This window comes from Clavelina lepadiformis, chromosome 1, assembly GCF_947623445.1.
Source record: "Clavelina lepadiformis chromosome 1, kaClaLepa1.1, whole genome shotgun sequence".
In the NCBI taxonomy this organism is placed as follows: domain Eukaryota; kingdom Metazoa; phylum Chordata; class Ascidiacea; order Aplousobranchia; family Clavelinidae; genus Clavelina; species Clavelina lepadiformis.
This window is the reverse complement of record NC_135240.1, coordinates 27,096,179-27,113,348: the sequence shown is the minus strand read 5'-3', so window position 1 is coordinate 27,113,348 and position 17,170 is coordinate 27,096,179. Positions and strand designations below refer to the sequence as shown.

Sequence of the window (17,170 nt, the reverse complement as noted above, 5' to 3'; positions counted from 1 at the left end):
GAACTCCCTTCACTGGCACTTCTTTCCATTAACTTATCGCTTACTGTAGCGCTATTAACTCTTTTTTTCCTTTTTCCACAACCGTAAGCACAGTATTGAGTTCCCCTTTTATCCATGTTTTATATAGATTACAAATTGACGAAGAAATCTCACAATTTAACGTTGGACCTAACAGCTTAAAAGCCTTATAAAATCGTGTTCAAAGCCCAGTTTGGGTCCCTTACTGTTCCCGCCAAATCTGTTCAATTGGCTTCATTTTTGGTTGGTCGAAAACAGTAAGAAGAGCGATCTAGTGTTTTATAGGATATCTATGGTTGGGACTGGTTCGGGAAGATTTGGCTTGGTGTCAGACGTATAGTTTAGGAAACGAAACTTTGGAGAACAGTAGAGCATTTTACCGTTGTGATGTCATCAGTTCTGTAAGGGCTTATCCCCCACCTGAAACAATGGGCTGCCTCACCCTTAGCGCAGCTTTACTGTTTTTAAAACTGTCAACTTCTCACTCAGCTATTTCACAAAAAAAACGTACACGATTGAAATTCCTTTGCTCAGTTTTTTTATTAACCTCACGAGTCCTAATAAATTCATTTTATCCCATTCCTACCTCTTTGACCTTTTCGATATGGTCTTTGGTCATGTTGGAGATTTATTTTTGGCCAGATGCTGAATTTGTCAACTGTTTTGCATGGACGATTTTTTGTTTTATCTTACTGAAAAGTTAAGCATTATTTTAACATAAATATATACTTCTCGGTGTTTTGAGTTATCTAAAGTTGACAAATTCTGCATTGTTGTAAGAAAAAAAGCACTGTTTAAGTCAGGGATCGGGAAAATTTTGGCTAATGCAGGCATGACAGGCCGGCTCCATCTTGATGGTGACACAACGCTTATGTTCTACCAAACTATCAACGTAACTTTTGTTTTATATTAAATGTGTTTAATTTACATGTTTTGTGTAAAATTATGTTTTAATAACGTCTTTATAATTTGGGTTTGGTGGCCCTGCTGACGCTAATAACTTTTTTACATTCCCTCATCGGTTCGTAATGCACCTTTTTGCCTTCGAGGCCTTGTCACATTTTTCCCATCCAATCAGTGGAAAATATCGATAACTACTAATATGTTTGCAACAACCTGCGTCAGCACAATTTTTTTCGTTCCCTGAAGACTAAAAATGAAATGAATGAAAGCTTCATATTTTCAATTGTATTTCCGTGAGAGCCATATAATATTTTTCAACACTTAATGCAACTAACGTGTGCATTTATAAGCAAACCAACAATTATAGACAATGGTAAATGTCTGAATTTACTCTTTAATAACATGCTTCATGCTGTTAATGCGATTTACAATTACAGAAAAAGTTTTATATGTAACAATTGTGCTAAGAAACGCCAGCTTAGATTTATCTGCGAGCCAGATGCCGTCATCAAGATAACAACATCTGGCTCGCGAGCCCGAGGTTCCCGACCTCTGGTATAAGTAAAAATATTAATTAAAACATAGGCTAAGGTACTAATAAACATCATTATCTTCAAATCTTTACTTACCCAATTATGTTTTTTGTAAATATTTGCGAAGCTCAGATAATTGATTTACTTTTCTTACTCATATGTGCTTGTTTGATTGACAGACACGTCCAATTTGTTCGCAGCAATTTAAAAATGATTGCTCCAGACATAGCCGCTGTGCTTGATGAGGCTTTTCAACAGGAGAAGGATTTAATTCTAAGAATTCGCGACATTAACGAACACATCGTGTGTGCATTGTGTGCTGGATATTTCATCGATGCTACGACAATATCAGAGTGTTCTCACACATTCTGCAAGAGCTGTATTGTGAAGCATTTGCAAACCAAAAAGTCATGTCCCGAATGTGGACAAAAGATCCATGAAACCCAGCCGCTGCTGAGCTTAAGAAGCGACAGAGTAATGCAAGATGTTGTCTACAAGGTTGTTCCTAATCTCTTTCAAGGAGAACAACAAAGAGAAGCGGAATTTTATCGTTCCCGTGGAATCGACTTTGCTCTCAGTGGCAGTCATCTACTTAATATTGGAACTCCATTGAAGTATACACAGCAGAAGGTGATTCGTGAATCAATATCTGGACAAGAAGTTTATGACAGGGACGTTCACAAAATTCCAAACCTAAACACAGCACATCGTTATGAGTACGATGAAAAAATATGTTTACAGTTTTCTTTGCATGAGACGATGAAAGATAAACTCGATGAAAGTGGAGAAGTTCAACTTGAAAATTTTCATTTTTTTCCGATAAAAGAAAAATTTGTCAGATGCCCAACCCGTGCCACTGTGTGGCATTTGAAAAAGATTGTCTCTCATCTGATTAATTTCTCTGTTAATGATTGCAGATACGAAGTTTGTTTATCATATTGTGGTCATGATTTGCATGAATCAACTTGCGTGAAAAAACTTCTGATGCTTCACTGGTATAAAAACACAAACCATGAGAAACGATATATTCCAATGATTGAATATCAGTTGCTTGAAAGGCCTTAGTGATATTTTGTTGTACTTTGGAGTACGTACAGTTACAAATATGCCCAATTTCAGTTGTTTTTTTCATTCTTTTATTTTGGTGACATTAAGTGGAAATGAAGTTTTCCTTATATCAAAGCAGTTGTGTATTACATCATGTTTGCTAAAAATGTGTGTATTTGTAAACTTTTGCAGTACGTCATCATGGGTCTGTGTTTATAAGAGAAGAAAAAATGGTTAGATGTTGTGTGCCACAATGCAATAGCTACGATGAGAAAGTGTACGAATTTCCTGAGAACACGGCTTTGTGTCAGCTATGGATAGAGATGATCCTGGCCCAACATAAAGAGTGCAAGCACGCCATCGGTTGGAAGATGACGAGCGAATCCAGAATTTGTGCTCGACATTTTACCAGATCTGATTTCTCTACTCTAAAGCTTGGAGGTAAAAAACTTTTTGGAAGATCACAGCGATCTGATGTTCTTGAGTCCATGCATTGTTAGAAAACTTCTCATTGGTATCTTTTTGCTTCCGTCAGATGCTGAAGTACTGACTCACCAGCTAAACCCAGACGCAATTCCAAGCAAGCTAGTCAACTGTCGAAAAATTCGAAAGTGTAAGGTCCTAGCATCTACGTACAATGGTGATATATTTGATTACCTGGTCGACGATCCAATTCCTGCCACCCCACCCGAAAGTGCAGAAGAGTTTATTTTTGAAACTGGTCATCATTGCTTTCTTTGTTATCATAGAAACATTGTGGATAATGTCGTCTTTATTACATCTCACTGTTTTCTTGTGTAAAAGGAACCGCTTAACTTTAAATTTTCTGTCTAGGCGACAACCTCATCACAGTTAACACACAGCTGAAAAATGAGAACAACAAAATGGCCGACGAACATGCCAAGTTCAAGAACATGCTCGACTCAGCATTTATTGACAGGAAAAATATTACTGATGACTCTATACTGTGTGCACTCACTGGAGTTGCGTCGAACAAGGAATTCGACTGTCTACTTTGGAAGGTAGTCGGCCATGTAGAACTTGAATGTGATGTCAACTTGGGCAAGGAGACACAGATGATGCTCGTGTTAATCAAAATGAAAATGAACATTCCCGATGATCTTCTCTCCCTTGTGTACTCAGTTTCCATGGACGTACTTCACAAAATCTACATTGCGTGGATGAAAGCTTTTTTGAAAGTAGCGGAGGCAATGATACAGTGGAAATTGTCGACTGCGACATGTGTCAATCGTGACAACCCGTCATTAAGCCTTCTGTGGTATCTCTTGGCGGATTTTGTCGAAATTGCCCAAATAGAGGAATATTCACGAACATCAAGATCATCCTGGAAAAATGCTCGCAAAAGCGAGCCGGACACTGGCTCGGAAAAAGTGCTCTGTCTCTTTAGGCCGTCTGGTGCAGTGTTTTACATATCTGAGATTTTACCGGGGGACTGTACCCTGTTGTCTGCTCTGCGACAAGTTAAAGGCTTGTCAGAATTCACGGACCAACACAAAATATACTTCGTCTCGACCCGCCAAGTAGTCTTGAAGAAAGACATCGAACTGGGGGTCATGCTGGATAACGACGACTTTCAAACTGCGGTTTTAGTAAATCCACTTTTTCGAGCTTCCTTGAATAAAGTGGAAACTGTTTTAGAAAGTTTGAGAGCGTTTACGATTTTCACCTCTGGCTTCGATGCCCCTTTCACCGAGTATAAAGGAAGTCTTGTTAGAATTTGTATCACTGTTGTAAACGGTGGATTTGAAATTCCGAACCGAAGCGGTGGTCAAGCCATGAACCGAAGGATTTGAAATTCAGCAAAAAAAGCGACTCAACCTCAGATCGAAACTTGTACAGAAATGCTTACTAGCATTTGTGATTGCAACTGAAAATCAACATCAAATAAAAGAGTATTTCGTTTTATTGTGTAACAGATTGTTGTGACTTGTAAGTGTTTTTAATCGTTTCAACTAACCTTGAATAAGAGTAAGAATGCTGTATGTCGAAGTACAAATCTGCTAAAACTTAAAACTGGGCTGTTATTGCTGCATTTCCAAAGTCAAGAGCCCAACCAGTCGACCGCAAAGCCATTAGAAAAAATAAAATTTTACGTGTAACTGTTTGTTCTGTGAGTTACCAAGTAATTCAGTAAACGTTAAATAATTCGTGTTATTCATTTTTAACAGGCTTCTGTTGACAACTGTTCTTTGTTACCAATAACTAATAGGCCTATTCCGGCTGGTTCCAATTAACCACGCGTGTGGGACGATATAATCGATTACTTGTCATTCACTTTCCTAGGCTCGAATTATAATCGTAAAGCGGTATTTTTAATTCAAATACAGTTTATAAAATCGTTGCATTAGTTTCGACATCGCATGAAACATAGCTTTGCTTATGACAGGTGTTCTAAAATGTCACATTCAAGTGACAGGCGGCATTAAAGAGATACTGTAGAGTGAAAAAACGTCCGTCGACTATGGTTAGCCATATGTGTCAGAGTTCGCTTCTTCTGACGCGTTCGTAACTTGGAAACATGTTCATAAATTGCGTAGGCAAGTGTATGTAATTTACCAACGCGTTATTATGACCCTTGCGGCCAAGCAAAACACCTTACTTATGCGTTCGTAATTTGTGAACATGTTTCCAAGTTACAAACGTGTCGGAAGAAGCGAATTCTGACACATATGGCTAACCATAGTCGACCGCACCGCTTCTAACAGTTTTGTAGCAAACCCCCTTTACCAACTATTCATTTAACAGTGTTGCTATTATACTACGTAGGCACTTCGCGTTGTCCTGTGTTTGCCCTCACCAGGAGAGAAACTTAAATCGCGGGAAGGAATTCTATGCAAAGAACGAAATCGATTTCGTTGCTTTATCGCTTCTGCACGAATATCATTTTACCGTATTAAGCAATGATTGAATTTCTAAATAGGCTAAATGAGTTTCGTAACGAAAATTTTACATTTTCTATGTATGATGTATGAAGGAAAAGCGAAAACGATGTGTGTAGATTTGTGATACGCCATTGATGCTAAACTGGTTGTCCGCGGCAGGTCGGCTATTTAAAGGTCGCTCTTGAGGAAAAAAGGTTGGGCACCCTTGGCCTAAGTGGTTGGCCTGTGCAAACTTATATCCACACACACATTTCAAAAAGCTTGTCATTTGATAAGAAGTAACAAACAGGTAGTTAAACACGAAACCAGTCGACAAGTTGTGCGTGAAACTGAAATCACCGACAGTTTTAAAATCATAAGTTGCTGCAATATTGTGTAAATGATTTCGTGTAAACCTCTCTCATTATTGGTACTCAACATACATCAAAAAGTGGTTTGAATCGAGTTTCACGTGGGTCATCATTTACTTGCCAAGGTTCACAGCAGAAGCACTGAAACTGGAAGGCTTGTCTTACGTTGCCCATTATTCTGTATTCCATTTTATGCTGTGAGTGAAGTTGAGAACCGTGAGATCCACAAACAAGGGCAGTGTTAGCGATGAAAAGGAAATCAAAATCATGAAAAGGTTGAAAAAAGGTGTTGAACATTTTGTCGATCAAATTCTTTCAAAATTTTCCTCGCGGCGATCGTCGAGATGTTTTTCACAGATCGTTGCGTAAAGGTCACGTTTAAGCAGCTTGTACGCAGTGTACAATAACATCTTTGACATTTTGTTTAAGTATCTGCAAAAGAAACAATCTCACAAAAATTACATAACATCTTTCACAGAAATGCGACTCAATACCAAATAGTGGACATTTTGTTCGATTATCTCTAAATGTGTTTGACGTTTCATTGGTTAATTAAAAGCTTAGACAACAAGTTAATGCATTTTTAAGTTAATTTAGTAATATCAAGTAAAAATCAAAAACCAAGTTAATAGAAATTAACCACCTTGAACCATAACAGAAAAGGTCCACTCCAAACTCAAGTCCCATTCCATAGTCGCACTCATCGTTTGCGAATTGAATGTAATTGACCACTTCCTGGATGGGATCAAATGCCAACATCCTCTCATCATCATTCTTTGCGTCAGCAATCTTCTTTAGAAGCCGCTTCAGATCTCCTGTATCCAAAGAAGTGGGATTAAGATAGACTCTTCATCTGGATTAGACATCATTCTCACCATCATGATGATGCAGTGGACGGTAGCCAACGTCATTGACGATCGGAACAACGATCCCAGCTCCATGAAAACTTTTTGCGACAACTTTCTTCAGTCGATCTTTCACGGTGGCACTCTTCACTTCCAAACTGAAGCTCTCCTTCATGAAAATTTGATTAAAAGGAGCAATATCATGATCTTTTGAGCAAAACTACGCAACCAGTTTATTAACATAATACAGCAGTGGTTAGTGGTTACGATAAAACAAAATACAAGCCAAAACCATTCAATTGCTTAAACACACTCATTGACTACTTTCAAAATCCACTGGTTGCCGTAAAAACAAAAAAGATTAACAGACTGGATAAATTTATACTGGTTAACTGGTTTTGAACGGTACAATATTATATTTGAATTGTTGCTTTATGGAAATTACTTTTTCTGCAAACATTTCCAACGTTTTCTGTAAAGTTGAAAGTTTCGCTTTGTTACTTTTCTTTTCTCTTAAAGCTTTTTTAATTTCACCACTGCAAGGGAGAATGATTAAAATCAAAATTTAACCAAAACACAAAATAAGTTGAAGAATGAATAGAAAATTAATTTCAAAATAGAAACATTAGAAACTCCATTAACTAGTGTATTGAGACGTGAAGTTCAAATTGAGTTAAAGTCACAGCTGATAAGTTGCAACAGTATTTATTTTGTAAGAAATACCTGACAGCTGCAAACAAGTTATCCCCTACAATGTTTAATCTAGCATCGTTTCCGCTGTTGGTTGCCACGACACAGTTTTCTGGTGTATCCGGGTCATCACGAAAATAACCAATGTGAAACAAAGACTTTTTTGGATCACTTGATGTGACGGCTGTGAGAAATTCTGGGCAGTCGTAGAAGTATCTCCACTTCATATGGTAGTGAAACGGCCGTTTGTACGGTTTCTTTTCAGGTGTGTTCAAATAATGAAAGGGGCCAACCAACTGAAGGTTCAAAATGTCCAGCGCACCTTTATTAAACATACTACGGAAAAATGTCAGATCAAACGCGCAAATGAAAAGATCAAGTTTTAAGTTAAATACTAAGAACAAAACACCAACTGCACAATACCATATGCAACAATAATAAAAAATAATAACAATAATTCCTTTAAATAGTTAGCGTTAACAAAGTTCATGGTGTTACTCAGTGACCAAAAGCATTCAAACTTTATTGGGAAAGTAAGAACTGAAAACATTGATGTTTAACCTTTGGAGGCACAAGAAATAAGATGAGCATTGATTGTAGACATTCAAGCAAGCCAAGTAAAATAAGTCTATTTCGTTTAAACAGGAAAAAACCTACCACATGGGTCTTTCTCGTTAACTGTCTGACAGAATTTCCAAAAATGAATCAGGTCACGGGGCATTGTCATCCCATACATAACATTGATGACATCACAATCTCCTTTGCCAAATTCTGAAGATCGCTTTTGTTTTGCATCTTTTTGTGTCAGTCTCTGTGAACTTTTTCGCTTTCCAGGCATCACTAATATGATTTCTTTATATGACTGCAGGCAGGCTTGTTTGTACTGGAACCAGTCACAACCAAAAGAATGTAACCTATGGTAAGTTAACAATTGAAGATTTACAGAGTACAAGAGTGGCCAGCTTCATTTAAAAACAAAAAGCATTAATGCAAACATGGATCTCTTTGGTATTGTAACTTGGGGTGGGAGGAAATAGTTTTACCAAACTTTTGCAATCAATAAAACAAATAGAGATATTACATATTCAAAACAAATGTAAATAAACAGATGTATTTGCAAAAATAAAATGTTTCCAATTTTAACAAGTGTCATCAAAGTATACTCCGCAAAAACATCTTGGACAAAGTTTGTTGTGACAGATTTAAACTGTTGTATTGCAACAGGTGACATAAAAGATTAAGTGATGTAATGCAGTCTGTAGCAAGCATGTAAATACTTTGCACACGTTAAAGCCCTAAGCTTGCAGGTCAGGCGTAGTGTAAAGTATGATACAATGGCCAGAACGCCTGTAATTTAAACAAGAATCCAAGTGGGTCTTGATAAGTTTCAGTGTTAAGTATGAGTGATTGAAAAAATCTTGCCACCCAAAAAATTTGGGGTGGTAACTGGAAAAGGGTCTATACCTGCGTAAAGACATATGCTTGGCAGTCGGCTTGTAGGGTAGCTTATCCGCTTTATTTTTAGTCAAGGGTGGCACTAGAATCAGTCCGCAATCTTTCAGACAGGTTGTCGCAAGATTACAGGTTTATGTATTCAATTTCTATCATAACGCTGGTTCGCGGTTTCAGTATTTTGTTATTTTTAAGCCGACGCTCGAGTCTCATTTACATTACGGTTTTTGCCTATACCTTTACCCGTTTACCGTAATGTAACAAATAGATGGCTCTAGTCTAATTCTTAAATGTTGTGGTTGCGTTTATAAAGCTAAACCAGGCAAAAGCAAATGGTTAAGGTAGCAAGAATAATAAGGTAACTCCAATGGCGCGAAAGCTATCCGGGGAATAGTTCTAAATCCCGGTAATTTGTTATGAATTTATTTAGAAGCTGAAAAAACATCATATAAAGCATTTGATTACGGTTTAGTATAGATATTACATGGGCCTACCATATTTTCATCGCCAAAAAAGAGGACAATTTCTCCAGCAAGTACTATGCAAATAAAGTTTTACGTTTAAAGAATTTATCACATGTTTTTGGATAATTATACACATATGCACAAGTAATGCATTCAGCTTCAAAATCATTATGTCCTTTTCTGAAACAAGGATAGTTCTGCCGCAGTTCATCAGAAAACACAGTGTTCCTCTTTGGCATTATTGCTTAGCTTTATTTAGATTTTATGTTTTTCTAAATTAAAACAATGATAAGAAAAATGATTAGACCTCATGCTGTCGCTGAAAAGTCATTTGACTTGACTTAGGCCTCATGCCGAAAAGTCACATAAACATATAATTCTGTTGAAAATATAAGCAAGAAAGCGCAAATGCAAAAAAGGAGGACATTTGGGCATTTTTCATTGTCCTCGGAGGACAATTCATTTTTCTTTAGAAAAGCGAACAAATCCTCCTAAAAGAGGACATATGGTAGCCCTATTTAAATCATGTTCGACTATCCAACCCTCAATGAACGAATTAATAGATCTGTCGGTATCGTAGCAATTAATCGTTGCCCAGAATTTATCTCTTATTGTTAACAATAACTTTATTGTTGCGTCATAAAGGTGGTATCAAGTTTGTATTTAAAGGAAATTTCTTCGACCTTTTAATCTGACATAATTCACATTGATCAGATGACGTCATTACAACGCACCTCATTCGTCTACTTTCCACCCATTAAAATGATCCAGAGTACGGGAAGTTTTTCCCATTCCAATGGTTGAAAGTATGCCTTTCATACCCTAGAGAAAGATATATGCCTTTGGAATGGGGAGAATTTTACTTCGGCACAAGTATGGTTTGTTGTCCCCATTCGTCTATTTTTCCGCCCATTAAAACGAACCTGCTTTCAGCAATGGGGTTTCCCCACAAACCATATTTCTGCCGAAGTAAACATCTCCCCATTCCAAATGCATATATCTTACTCTAGGCCAGGGTAAGAAAGGCATACTTCCTGCCATTCGAATGGTAAATATTACCGCATTTTTACCCATTTTAATGGGCGGAAAGCAGACGAATCGGGTGCACAGTGACGCGGTTTGTTGCGCAGGCAGCAAAAAGCAACAGTCATTGTCTTGGTGACGTAATCCACAGGTTTATTAGGTCATAGAATCTATCTAGATTAGCAGAAATATGGGGAAACAAAGGTGGAGAGATGAATCTGCATCAAGCAGCCCCCATGCGTCGACCTATGCGTAAGTTATGGGAAGGTTGAGAATTAAACAGCGGATAGTGTTTCGGATGATAATTTGCCCACAAATCTGTCTTCATTAAGCTGTCACCTGCAATCATGTTGGTACTTACAACATTGTTTGAAATTCGTCTTGAAGACCAACCGGGTAATTTGCTATATGACGTAAATACAACGTAATAAAAGTGATTTGGTGATAATGAAGGAACAATGATTGACAATTTATCACTGTTATGTTATGATAGTTATGTGTTATGTGATGTTTATGAATGTTTTTGGGGCAGAATTTTTTGTTTAAACTTGAAGGAAAATTGAAAGTGTTTTAAAACGTCACAAGTTTTCAAGCTCGCAAGCATCCACGAGTGAAGAATTACCTTCGGTGTGTTTCCTTCAAAATGAAGGTGATCCGAAGTACGTGTTCCCATAAAAATATGTGATGCATTAACTTCGACGCTCCTGTGAGTATTGGGTTTAATTAAGGATTAGTGATCTGGCCTGGTTGTTTAGCCTCAGTAGTTTGTCTCAAAAATTGAAGTCTTTTCTGAAGACTTCTGATCTTCCAGGCTCGTTACTCTGCAAAGAAAACGATTTCGATAAATCACTTTCAAGTAAAGATTTTAAAACTGGAATGGAAGTAGCTGAGAGTGCGATGTGCCATAAACCAGTTTCAGCCGATCGTGTTGTCTTTGTGATTCCTCTGCTCAGCCGCTATCAAGCTCTTGAACAATTCATGTCCAGGTACGAATCAGAATTTCTGCAAAACCGTAAATCAAAATCGAGTCGGGTTCTCTTAGTTGTGATTTTATTTGGAAATAACGACAATGACGATGAACTCGGCTTAAATCGAGCAGCTTTGCATCTTCTCAAAAGTTACCATAAGCTCTACGGCCCTGATCTTCTGCAATATCATGTTGCCAACGGCGATAATCATAAATTCTCTCGAGGAGCTGGGATGCAACTTGGATCCCGAGTCTGACGACATCCTATTCTTCATGGATATAGACATGATTGTGACAGAACAATTGGTGTCTCAGTGCAGGAACAATGTTGAGTCAAATAGAACGGTCTGGTACCCAATACCGTTTAGCCAATATGACCCTAATAGACTCTGCATGGATGACACAAGCAGAAACGATTTGAATCTTTTTAAAATGATCCGTAAAGTCCGGGATAGCAATGGTGGGAGAAATGATGGAAAGAACATCATTAAGCAGACGCCTTTGCTGCTAAAGGAAAATCGAGGATTCTGGCGAGATTATGGCTTTGGTATAGCGTGTATGTATAAGTTGGATTTTTTAAAGGCTGGAGGATTTGATTTAACAATTGAAGAATGGGAGGAGGAAGACATCAGGATGTATCTCTCCCTCCTCAGATACGGTCTCGATGTGAAGAGGTGGAAGCAGGAAGACCTGGTGCACATCTTCCACACGAAAGTCTGTCATTCCACTTTGGTTGGGGAGCAGGCGTTATCCTGTCGTCGTACTATAAGCGAGTCATTATGCAAGCTTGAAGTGCTTAGCTCAACATTTCTTCGAACGTCACCTGTGAAATCTATTTGTTATTCAGTGTTTTTATTTGTTTGTTTGTGAAGAATTTCAATGTCATTATGTCGATATCATAATTTCAATGTAATGTTTGTGTTATAAGCATCGACATCTTATATGTCACAGCAACTTGCTTACCAAACACCGTGTTGCTGTGTTTTTTTATTGCCTATAGAGGCCTGTTACTCCTTTTTTTATCTGTGACTTGTTTATAAATAATTATGAATCTGTAATAGTTTACTTTGAATGTAATCATATGTTTCTTTATTCTTTCAACAGCCAGACTGTGTTGTCTTTGTGCTATTTTTATATCACTATGCACTTATCTAATATGTACTAAAATTTACAAACCAACACTCAGCTTCGTGCTTGCAAACTAAGTATATAGTTGCCAGAATAGCTTTGTACGCTGCTCACAAAATTTATCATGCATTGGTACTAGTTGAAGTTTTTGTTAAAAATTTGTGCTGCTTTTGACCCATTCCCACTGTGCATTACTTGCAGTGAATATGTTAAGGTTTGCAGGTCTTTTATCAACAGCAAGAAATGTTGCAAATTGTGTAAAGTATTGAATTTTTTTCGGGTAGTATCAGTATGTACCGGTGGTGCAAACATATCTTAAGGCCAGCTTGCATTTTTTATAAAGTGAATGCGCCATCAAACCTGCACAAAAGCTGTCTGCCCACTTTAATTTCACCAAGACAGTTCAAAGGTAAACCTGAATTGAGCACATAATCGTTTTCACACTTGCGTTCTATCATCTTCATGTGTTGTTCTAAGAAGGTGGTGTGAAATCTTACCTCCGTTCAGTTCTGTATTGTTATGTCGTAATCTGCTTAGTGCTATATTAATAGATGTCGGTTTTGATCACGAGTGTTTCATGCTTTGCCAAGTATTTTGTGAAATCAGGAAATTACTGTAAATGGTTGAATAATTCTGGCATTTTATTACTAAAAGGAATTAACCGCCAGAAGTAATTGATTAAGCGACTATAATTACAAGTTGCAGTTGCTCTTTATAACATGCATTATTTTTTCTAATTATTGTTATCGCCTTAATCATTGAACTAATCTTAAATGCTTCACGTGTCCACAATGTCAGTTACCATATTAGTAATATTTATATGAAATATTGAGTTGTTTTCAAAGTTTTATAACCTGATCTTAATATCGTACTTTGCATACTAGAATAAATGGTATTTATTTGGCTGTCCAGCAATATATTTGTAAATTGAGGTCTTAAGTAAGACTGCAGACTTTTTCCACACATGTGATAAGTTTATTTCAAATATGGGGTTGTAGTTTCTGTGATGAACATTCCTTGAAATACTTTTGAGTCAATATTTGTAAGTTTGTGATAATTAACCAGCGCATCTGTCTCATAGGACCGACAATATCTGTTTCAAGAAATAGCAAAGCGCCCTGGTTGGTTTATAACATTCCTGCTGCTTATATTAACCAATCAGTGAAGATGCCTGAAGCATTGCAAGGACAGAACTGGGATTGTTCGGCCAATGAAATTTCAGCAAGAACAGAGAAGTTGATTGATGTGACGAGAGCTGTATATGATAAAGTTGGAAGCATCCCGCTAGACGAAGTCAATTATGACAACACAATTAAACCCATTGCTGACTCAGATTGTTCATTTGCTGTTGAAAGGTCAAAATTTTGTCATACGTTGTTCCCTCTGTCATTCATTCAATTCTTGATAAATGTTGATATTTCAGGAACAACTTGGATTTCTACCAGCACATTCACCCATGCAAAGAACTCCGAGATGCCAGCACCACTTCCGATAAAAAATTGTCGGATTTTGAGGTTGAATTGAGCATGAGACAAGATATCTACGACAGGTTCATTAAATCCCGTCATCAAGTTTCTTCGTCGATGCTGTCACTTCAAACGATGACTAATGAAGAGGGTTTTAAATGTTCAGGGTTGTGGGCGTGAGTCAAATCCCAGATTTAATGTGTTCCACTGAAGGAAGAAGACTAATTGAAAGGATGATTAAGTTGGGAGGAAGAAATGGACTTCATCTTGAAAAAGACATTCAGGAAAAAATCAAAGTAAACCATTGCTTTCTGTCGTCATAAACAATCGTGACATTTATCTCCAACACACAAGCTTATTTCTAATTCTTTTAACAGACAATCAAAAAACGAATTTCCGAAATTGGAATCGATTTCCAGAAAAATTTGAACGAGGAAAACGAAACGTTCGAGTTCAGTGGATCAGAGCTGCAGGGTCTGCCTGAAGGTGAGCTGAGTGTTGATCCATGGTGGTCATTAAATGAATGAACAAAGCATTGAACGACTGTAAACTAAAAGCTTTTGTGTGCTCAGATTTTATTACATCTTTGGAGAAAAGTGACCAGGGCAAACACAAATTGACGTTAAAATACCCTCATTATTTTCCTTTGATGAAAAAATGTTCTGTCTCGAATACGAGGAAAGTGATGGAACACGCGTTCAACAGCCGATGCAAGAAAGTGAGAAATAATTCGGTTTATCGTTTTTGTTGCAACATAGAAGTTCCACTCAAAGTGTTTGTTACATTTTTCCCGTTTTCACCAAACTGTGATGTAATAATGAAATCTGTTTGCAGGAGAACACGGCAATACTGTCCGAGTTGGTTCGACTGAGAGCGGAGAAGGCAAAGTTGTTGGGATTCGAGAACCACGCAGCGTTCATCCACGACATGAGGATGGCAAAACATCCAGACAACGTTCGGGAATTTTACTCATCACTTGCAAGTAAGAATCCTTGGGATCAGATCATCTCTGTGATGAAAATTCACCAATGTGACACTTACTACGATATTTTCTAAAATTAATCAAAAGCAGAAAAAAAGCAAAATGAAAATGTAAATTTATCGGAACTTGCACAAAGGACAAGTCTGGTAACTGGGGCTCGAACGATGAGGAATCATCGTCGGGTTTAAGTTGTGCAAAGACTTTCCCCAACCTTAGAATGATGATTGTGGTGCCGTCTACTCACATGCTGTAATATTATAATATTCTGTTTAGGCAAACTGAAGCCTCTTGGTGATGCGGATCTTGAAGAGATGTTGCGAATTAAAGAGAAGGAGGCAAAGAGCTCCGGAGAAGAATTTGATGGAAAGATTAATATGTGGGACCTCAGGTTCGTATGTGAGATCATTCCATGAGATTCTCCCTCCTGATGTCAAACCACATCTTTGCTCCAGGTATTACATGACAAAGATCGAGGAGCAAAAATACTCAATCGACCACAACAAACTGAAAGAATACTTCCCACTAGATGTCGTCACAGTGGGATTGCTCGAGATTTACCAGGATTTGCTCGGATTAAAGTGAGCGAGAAGAATTACGAACAAATATTTATTGTTATGTCATAAAAGGCCTTGACTTGACCACGGATGCGTGACCAGGTACAAGAAGGTTAAAAATCCGCACATCTGGCATGATGATGTCACCCTTTATGAGGTCAGAGATACAGAAAGTGGGCATCTTCTCGGGCACTTCTTCCTCGATCTTCATCCTCGAGAGGACAAGTACGGACACGCAGCTTGCTTCGGTTTGGTTCCCGGTTGCTTGAAGGCAGATGGGAGCAGGCAGCTCGGTGAGTGAATGGTTAAGAAGGTTACATCGTGTTCAACTGTCATAGAATGGCGACAGCGTTCCTTATTTTTATTTGCTCTGCATTGTTTTATCTTGGTCGTTGCAGCGGTGGCGGCGATGGTAACAAATTTCACAAAACCGACTGAAAACGCCACGTCACTGCTCACCCACGACGAGGTCCAATCCTTCTTTCATGAGTTTGGTCACGTGATGCATCAGATCTGCGCACAGGTCGTTGTATTCACATGTTGTGTTTATAAAAGCTGGATGGCAACTTGATATCTGCTCAAATTTTAAGTTTGTTGTTGGTAGACAGAGTACGCCGTGTTCAGCGAAACGAACGTGGAGCGGGATTTCGTGGAAGCGCCGTCACAGATGCTCGAAAACTGGTGTTGGGAAGAGGAGCCACTGAGAAAGATGTCGAAGCACTACAAGGTATTGACGTCATAAATGAAGCTTTGATGACGAGTTGAGATAAAGAACTTCTCTGCTGACTCAGCGTTTCCTCCCAGGACGGCAGCGAATTGCCGAGTCAGATGATCGAGCTGTTGGTGAAATCTCGAAACGCCAACACTGGAGTCCTCTACCTTCGAAAAATCACTCTCGGAACTCTCGATCTCAACATCCACACCAGGGATCAGGCCGACGTCTGTCAGGTAATTTATGACGTCACCATACAACTCTGACGACACGCAGGTGAGGTCACAATGGGTGTAGATATTAGGAGGTTGTTCAGGTTTATGCGGACGCCTGTGATGAGTTTTTGAAGATCCCGGCGAGTCCCGGCACTTGCATGCCGGCAACATTCGGCCACCTCGCAGGCGGCTATGACGCCCAGTACTACGGCTATCTGTGGAGTAAGGTTTTCTGCTTCGACATGTTCTACACAAGGCAAGTGCTTACCATGGTCATTCATTGAAGGTCGCTTTCATAAAATAATTCTTGATTTTGTGAAATAATATTTGAATTCATCAATTGACTCGTGATTTTGTGAAATGACCCGTGATGTGATCCAGGTTCAAAGCGGAAGGTATAATGAATGCGGAGGTGGGCAGGGATTATCGCGAGAAAATTCTGAAACCAGGAGGGTCCATCGACGCGAACGAGATGTTGAGAGCGTTCTTGAAACGAGACCCGCAGCAAGACGCCTTCCTCTGCGCGAAAGGTCTCACAAGCACCGCATCCAAGGATTAGAACCGCTTGGTGGTGCACTTTACCGCATCTTCAGTCACGTGGTGGTCCTTAATTGCTTCTTGGTTCAGTGTATTTATGGTTATGCTGCTGTTGCGTCATGGTTACAAAACAATTGCTTATTTGGGCGAAGTAGCAAGAAATGCAAATCACAAGTTAAGCCGATGCTCATGACAAATCCACGTCACAGCAGCAATTAACTCAAATGACCTCCATTGATTTTGATCTTTAAAATATTGGATCAATTTTTTATTTCACGTTTTAAGGGCAATTATGTCGTCATAATTTTATGCTATTTCGCGGCGAACTGTTGATGAGGAAAGCTTTGGTTGTTTCGTTGCACTATGGGGAATGATGGTGTG

General features: G+C 38.5%; 4 protein-coding genes across 10 annotated transcripts; 3 read left to right on the top strand and 1 right to left on the bottom strand.

Annotated features, from left to right (window-relative positions):
- The first annotated feature begins 334 nt into the window (after positions 1–334).
- Positions 335–2,693, top strand: LOC143451395 (polycomb group RING finger protein 1-like). 4 transcript variants are annotated; one of them, XM_076951907.1, is made up of 2 exons: positions 335–910; positions 1,655–2,693. In XM_076951907.1, exons 1-2 carry the CDS (start codon positions 873–875, stop codon positions 2,517–2,519), a joined length of 903 nt encoding a protein of 300 aa, XP_076808022.1. In that variant the 5' UTR covers positions 335–872; the 3' UTR covers positions 2,520–2,693. The 4 variants fall into 4 exon arrangements, with proteins under 4 accessions (XP_076808022.1, XP_076808014.1, XP_076808040.1 ...); XM_076951899.1 differs by having other exon boundaries at positions 1,634–2,693; XM_076951925.1 differs by lacking the exon at positions 335–910 and adding an exon at positions 917–1,476.
- A 38-nt stretch (positions 2,694–2,731) lies between these two features.
- Positions 2,732–4,621, top strand: LOC143451372 (uncharacterized). Of its 2 annotated transcripts, none has more exons than XM_076951874.1 (3): positions 2,732–2,942; positions 3,037–3,114; positions 3,336–4,621. In XM_076951874.1, exons 1-3 carry the CDS (start codon positions 2,732–2,734, stop codon positions 4,313–4,315), a joined length of 1,269 nt encoding a protein of 422 aa, XP_076807989.1. In that variant the 3' UTR covers positions 4,316–4,621. The 2 variants fall into 2 exon arrangements, with proteins under 2 accessions (XP_076807989.1, XP_076807981.1); XM_076951866.1 differs by having other exon boundaries at positions 3,037–3,222.
- Positions 4,622–5,226: 605 nt separating this feature from the next.
- Positions 5,227–8,248, bottom strand: LOC143451385 (histone PARylation factor 1-like). Its single transcript, XM_076951887.1, has 6 exons — positions 7,947–8,248; positions 7,323–7,611; positions 7,045–7,135; positions 6,630–6,768; positions 6,398–6,569; positions 5,227–6,186 (listed from the first exon to the last, which is right to left on the bottom strand). Exons 1-6 carry the CDS (start codon positions 8,125–8,127, stop codon positions 6,060–6,062), a joined length of 999 nt encoding a protein of 332 aa, XP_076808002.1. The 5' UTR covers positions 8,128–8,248; the 3' UTR covers positions 5,227–6,059.
- A 1,966-nt stretch (positions 8,249–10,214) lies between these two features.
- LOC143466287 (thimet oligopeptidase-like) lies at positions 10,215–16,968 on the top strand. Of its 3 annotated transcripts, none has more exons than XM_076964956.1 (16): positions 10,218–10,624; positions 10,783–11,214; positions 13,405–13,678; positions 13,747–13,872; positions 13,956–14,085; positions 14,167–14,275; positions 14,362–14,507; positions 14,624–14,771; positions 15,045–15,159; positions 15,224–15,349; positions 15,428–15,618; positions 15,724–15,848; positions 15,930–16,052; positions 16,130–16,273; positions 16,354–16,508; positions 16,634–16,968. In XM_076964956.1, the coding sequence occupies exons 3-16, from the start codon at positions 13,491–13,493 to the stop codon at positions 16,809–16,811; spliced, it is 2,004 nt and encodes a 667-aa protein (XP_076821071.1). In that variant the 5' UTR covers positions 10,218–10,624; positions 10,783–11,214; positions 13,405–13,490; the 3' UTR covers positions 16,812–16,968. The 3 variants fall into 3 exon arrangements, with proteins under 3 accessions (XP_076821072.1, XP_076821071.1, XP_076821069.1); XM_076964954.1 differs by having other exon boundaries at positions 10,218–10,934; positions 11,040–11,214; XM_076964957.1 differs by lacking the exon at positions 16,634–16,968 and having other exon boundaries at positions 10,215–11,214; positions 16,117–16,273; positions 16,354–16,505.
- The last annotated feature ends 202 nt before the right edge of the window (positions 16,969–17,170 follow it).

Coding starts and splice junctions, on each gene's coding strand:
- LOC143451395 (XM_076951899.1), top strand. CDS start 873: ATGGTGACACAACGCTTATGTTCTACCAAACTATCAAC. Junction 911..1,633: donor TGTTCTACCAAACTATCAAC/GTAACTTTTGTT, acceptor TTTGATTGACAG/ACACGTCCAATTTGTTCGCA.
- LOC143451372 (XM_076951866.1), top strand. CDS start 2,732: ATGGTTAGATGTTGTGTGCCACAATGCAATAGCTACGATGAGAAAGTG. Junction 2,943..3,036: donor CTCTACTCTAAAGCTTGGAG/GTAAAAAACTTT, acceptor TGCTTCCGTCAG/ATGCTGAAGTACTGACTCAC. Junction 3,223..3,335: donor AGAGTTTATTTTTGAAACTG/GTCATCATTGCT, acceptor TTTTCTGTCTAG/GCGACAACCTCATCACAGTT.
- LOC143451385 (XM_076951887.1), bottom strand. CDS start 8,127: ATGCCTGGAAAGCGAAAAAGTTCACAGAGACTGACACAAAAAGATGCA. Junction 6,570..6,629: donor TCCACTGCATCATCATGATG/GTGAGAATGATG, acceptor CTTTGGATACAG/GAGATCTGAAGCGGCTTCTA. Junction 6,187..6,397: donor CTTTTCTGTTATGGTTCAAG/GTGGTTAATTTC, acceptor TTTCTTTTGCAG/ATACTTAAACAAAATGTCAA.
- LOC143466287 (XM_076964956.1), top strand. CDS start 13,491: ATGCCTGAAGCATTGCAAGGACAGAACTGGGATTGTTCGGCCAATGAA. Junction 15,849..15,929: donor TGCATCAGATCTGCGCACAG/GTCGTTGTATTC, acceptor TGTTGTTGGTAG/ACAGAGTACGCCGTGTTCAG. Junction 16,509..16,633: donor TTCGACATGTTCTACACAAG/GCAAGTGCTTAC, acceptor GATGTGATCCAG/GTTCAAAGCGGAAGGTATAA.